Source organism: Penaeus vannamei, unplaced genomic scaffold, assembly GCF_042767895.1.
Source record: "Penaeus vannamei isolate JL-2024 unplaced genomic scaffold, ASM4276789v1 unanchor1963, whole genome shotgun sequence".
Classification (NCBI taxonomy): Eukaryota; Metazoa; Arthropoda; class Malacostraca; order Decapoda; family Penaeidae; genus Penaeus; species Penaeus vannamei.
In genome coordinates, this window is record NW_027214958.1 from 1 (window position 1) to 5,623 (window position 5,623).

Sequence of the window (5,623 nt, forward strand, 5' to 3'; positions counted from 1 at the left end):
CACTCCAATGGCCCGGGGCACACTTGATATTTCAATCGTACAGTCAGCTGTTTTACTCTATTAAGCCAGTCCTTCGTCCTCTAAGATTATCACTAAATACTCTTTTATTGCGTTTTTGTAACGAATGAAATATCCCAGGTGTCGTACTCATGGTCCACGGGCTGTTTGTGTCCCCTGGGATGACCTTGCATGGTCCGCGGGTGACAAGAAATTGTGAAATTATGATTGTCATGAAGGAAAATAACGTCAAATACAATTTGTTACTGTTGGTATTACCTTTTAAAATCTGAGAAGTAGAATAAACTACGTATATAATAATAGTGTTAGTAACGTAATCTTTGGAAGCCAAGTATGAACGTTTATTGGCCCTCAAGATGGCAGCTTAATGGGAAAATTGGCCCTCGAAGGGTTTTGAGTTTGCCTTCCCCGGTTTAGGGAATTTAGGTTTTGTGGATTAAAAAAAAAATATATATATATGTATGTATATATATATATGTATATATATATATATATATATATATATATATATATATATATATATAGTCTAATTTGATTGATAACACAACTCAACTGACCGTCTTTGGATGCACGGTTCACATGCCCTTACGCAACTGGGGATTCGCAACACGATGAAATAAATTAAGAGAATTTAATCATCAACTTGAGATCAGAATCTATAACAAGGGATCAACGTAATTCTCAGTTCGTGAAAGAAAACGCGAATGCATTTACAATCTATGTTTCTTGGCCTAAAAAGTCACAAATGATTCAGATCACATTAAAAAAACTAGTAATACAACAAATAACTAGAACAATGAAAAATACTTTTAAAATACCTCTTTGTGTTTTCTTACACTTTTTCATTTTCTATTTGTTCAATTTCCCTTTCGTACTTACTCGTGCAGTGCATCTTGCTCTTCTTTATGATTGAGCTTTTACCTCCCTGTAATGTTTCACAATAACCAAGCTTAGTAACTCCTTAATTCCATCTTGTAAGGAGATCCTGGTCTGTAATAGATTAATAATGATAATTCTTTCCATATATCTAATGCCGTCTATCCCACTTAGCGGTAAAAATGTGAGGATCAAAAGAAAAAAAATAAGTGAATATCTTTCAATTATTTTGTCTACTCAAAGGAAAATATCCATTGTTTACTAAAGGTTAATTAATAACTCACAAAGGCAACACACACACATACATACATATATATAATATATATACATATATAAGTGTGGATACGTGTGTTTGTTTATACACCCACATATATAAATATTTATTTATATATATGTATGTGTGTATACATATATGTATATGCATACATTTACATGTATGGGTTCCTTCACACAGGTTTTAGAGAATATAAAAGGACCGTGTATATCTCAAAATACTTTATTTGAAAGAGAGCACATTAAAGTAAAATAAAATAAAAATCCTTAGCGGTCAAAAGGGTGAATAACAAATGATGCATGGGAAATACATAGGATGATAACGTCCATATTTACATTCGTCCATAAATATCTGTACAAAACCCAGCGGGCAAAAAGGAGCGCACTGCCGCCCGCGTCAGGCGCGTCGGCCGTCGGGTCGGTCGAAGTGCGCAATGAGGCTGGACACGTCGGGTCGTCGGGCGTTGATGATGTCGACGATGTCGGGTCTGAGGGCCGCGCTCCCCACCAGGAAGCCGTCCAGGTCCTCCAGCTGAGCCAGCTCTCGACAGTTGCTCGACGAAACGGAACCTGCGTACAGGATTCTGGTGCTGTTGGCCACCTTGTCGCTGACGTTGGCGCGCAGCCAGTGTCGCAGCTTGGCCAAGGCCTCCTGTACCTGCGCAGCTGTGGCCAGGACGCCGGTATTGCTGGCCCACAGAGCCTCGAAGGCGATCACCACACGCGACCAGTCGCTGATGCTGGCGGCGAGGGACTTCATCTGGCCGAACAGGACGTCCTCCGTGCGACCCTCCTCGCGGTCCTCCGATGTCTCGCACAGACACGCGATTATCTGTAATTACATAAAAAGATTTATTAAAAAAATTCATGCATATTCATGAAAAGGTAATATATATCTAATTCAAATCCTTTAATAACATTCAAATAATGAGTAACAGTGATGAAGAAAAAGCTGACCTTGATGCCAGTCTGCTGCGCGTGCGCGACCTTCTCGGCGATGAGTTGGTCTGACTCCTTGAAGATGGTCCTTCGCTCAGGGTGACCCAGGATGACCCACTCACAGCCTGAGTCCAGGATCATGGCGGGAGAAATCTCGCCGCTGAAGTTACCATGAGCGACCTACGTACGAAAATATCACGATGTTACAAGATTATTGATATTAGATTTACGACTATAACTATTTATTTTTTTTCTGCTAGAATCAACGCTACTATATGTTCGACCATATCTTTTACGTTTATGGAAAGAACATCTTACCTTGTAACAGTTCTGAGCGGCGACAGCGATCTCGTCAGGGAGTCTCTGGCGGGCGTAGGACAGGTAGCAGGAAGGGCAGCCAACCACGGCCTCTGTTTGGGACAAGAAAATTAATATCTCGCTTGCATGGGCATTGCAAAGTCATTGAATTGAGCTAAGTATTTCTACATTGCCGTTTCATTCCATTCCTAACCCGAACCGAAGCAAATGAATGGAACTGACCTGTGTTGGGGTCCAACGAGGCCGCCGACATGAACTTGACGATGTTGTCGATCCGGGCTTTGTCCACGTTCATCTTCCAGTTCCCGATCACGAAGAACTTCCTTTGGCTCGACATTTTGATATGATTTTTCTTTTCTTTCCGACAAAGTCTTGCTTTCCGCAACCTTCAGGAGCCCTACTAAGCAGAAACTGATAATCGCTAGCGTTTAACACAAGGGTATATATACAGATTACACCGGAAGTGTTGCCCCAAGTTGAGTCCCATAAAGACGTCACTGCTCGTCCCCATCTTTGCCAGGACTTACGTTTAGAAAACATTGCGCTATATAAACTTTTCTTTCCTGTACCAGCTGATTTCCTTTTATCCACTACTAAACAATATTTAGACGAACCCGACATTTTTACCATTTTCGTCAATTAATCATCACTTCCTGACAGAAGATAACTGGGCCAAGAGAAAATCCGAATATGTTCTCGTCAATTAATCATCACTTCCTGACAGAAGATAACTGGACCAAGAGAAAATCCGAATATGTTCTCGTCAATTAATCATCACTTCCTGACAGAAGATAACTGGACCAAGAGAAAATCCGAATATGTTCTCGTCAATTAATCATCACTTTCTGACAGAAGATAACTGGGCCAAGAGAAAATCCGATTTTTTTTTCTAGTTCCCGCTCGATCACGTGACCAGCGGGTGACGAGCTTAAAGTCAAATTCGGAACAAAAAGGCTACGGATAAGGTCAGGAGCAAACTCATTTCAGCCAGGATAGAGGAGAAAAGGCTATAAGCAAAACACAGAGAATGCATTTTTTTCTCTCTTTTTTCATTTCTCTTTTTCTTCTATTTTACAATATCGCAGAGGGTGATAAGCCAAACCTATACGACAAAGCCAAGGGTCTCCAAAAGCGATCTTGTACAATAGCAAGAACTACATCCAACCACAAACTCAATTTGGGAATGGAGAAGGCTAGATCAGTAGCAACTCGAGGTGCCATGGCGTCTGATTCTATTTTTGGAGAAAAAAAAAACACAAGTCACAGTGGTTATGGATGCTTTGTGAATATGGTCGATCATTTTGGTCATTTCAATTTTCAAAAAGGATGGAAAATAATTATTTTACTGGTTTTCATTGAACAATCATCAAAACAGACCTGTGGATGAGAAGAATGGGTGATTATGATTATTCATGATTCTCTAGTGGAATTGCTCGCAGTGGGAGTCAAGCCAAAGGCCTGTATTTTTTTTTACTCATCTTGAAGAAATTAAGTATACCCACTTTTATTAATACCTCCATGCACTCATTGAATGAAAGAAAGGTATTCTATTTGATGTGTAGGATGCCTGGCCAACAGGCCTTTATGAAGTCCAAAAATGCCTGAAAAGCCATTGAAACTTTCATAATGGATATTGTACGAAATGAACATGAGCTACTCTAAAATTAGCCCATCGTAAACACAAACTGTAGTTGATGTTCGCATGCGCAATGACACCTCGAGTTGCTGCTGATCTATCCTTTCCCATTTGGGAATGGTAAAAGGAATATTGTGTTTACAAATGTTAGTCATAGTAACCGCAGAAAACGATGCGTAGAAATTCCCTGCCAAAGAAGCCGTCAAAATGTTATTTTGGAGTAGATAAATATAAGATAAAAAATGAGATAGATTGTGACGCTGTTTTACAAAAAGGTACCAAGCACACTGGCAATTAATAGTCACATTTTTTAAACCTTTAACATCAATGAATTTATTTCTACTTTATTCTAGTTTTCATTTATTTGTTCATTGTCATATTCATTTTTTTCCTTTTTTTTTTGGGGGGGGGGGTCAAAGTCAAAGTCAAAGAAATCTTACACCCACTCCTAACGACGACACTACGTGTGCTTATCATTTTCTACTAAATCTTCTAAACCATAATACCTCTTTCATTCGAGTCCCTTCGCTTGTGTGACAGGCGTCCCATCCGGTGACTGAAACAGCTTCTTCCACAGGATATCAAACGTTCCTGAAAGGATGTATGTACTTCCTTCCTTATCTTGACATGTTACGTCACATGAGGAAAGTGGTACAAAAGCTTTTCGTTTCGGTAGGTCTACTCGCTTTTCTGGAAATTAGGATAGGCCTATTGTTTTTAATTGCTGATCTTTTTGGCGATGTCTTTATATCTTGATGTTTTGAAGGATGAAAGTTCCTTAGTTGGTCTGTATATACCCTTTTATGGAGGATTTACAAGTAGGCACCTGCATATAAATTCCGGAAATCATGATAGATCTACTTTATTTGATAATTTATCTTATTTTGTCTTTATAACTGCGAAGTTTTGACAAATAAAACAGCTGGATGATTTACAAGAATGAGTCATTACGTAAAGGATGTGATAATTCATTGTTTTAAACGTTTTTATGACCGTTAGAATGTGATAGGATTCATTGGCTTAATAACCTTGGCCACATGCCGCTGGTTGATAGCCAAGAAGTCAAATAAAGAATAAAATAATAATTATGATAAATAAAAAATAATAAAAAATATTGATAATATAGAATAAAATTTGGCACATGCTCAACAGAAATAAATTCATTCCCGACCCACGAGCTTTAAACAACCGTTTCAAGTCACGCGACCCAAAATTAACGTTATTGTAAATGCAGTTAGAATAGGCCTACATTTAAATAAATATAGTTTCTGAAAAAACTCACTAATACGACAATGGTACAAAAATTGAGAGTATGAAAATTTGGTAAATCAAAAATTCGTCCTTTTACAATAGTATTACGCTAATGATAATGATAATAATGAGGATGAAACAATAACTATATTAATAACAGTATTGTTTATAGAAATGGTGATAACCGTCATAATGACCGCAATAATAGTAATGTAGACATTTGCCCGTTCTTGTTTTACAACACACACACACACATATATGTGTATACATGTACATTCATTTATATGTATACATGTATTTATATGTGTTTGT

General features: G+C 38.2%; 1 protein-coding gene across 1 annotated transcript; it reads right to left on the reverse strand.

Moving 5' to 3' along the window:
- Positions 1–1,374: 1,374 nt before the first annotated feature.
- LOC113801017 (triosephosphate isomerase-like) lies at positions 1,375–2,849 on the reverse strand. Its single transcript, XM_070120042.1, has 4 exons — positions 2,647–2,849; positions 2,425–2,516; positions 2,125–2,286; positions 1,375–1,999 (listed from the first exon to the last, which is right to left on the reverse strand). The coding sequence occupies exons 1-4, from the start codon at positions 2,759–2,761 to the stop codon at positions 1,565–1,567; spliced, it is 804 nt and encodes a 267-aa protein (XP_069976143.1). The 5' UTR covers positions 2,762–2,849; the 3' UTR covers positions 1,375–1,564.
- Between the last annotated feature and the right edge of the window lie 2,774 nt (positions 2,850–5,623).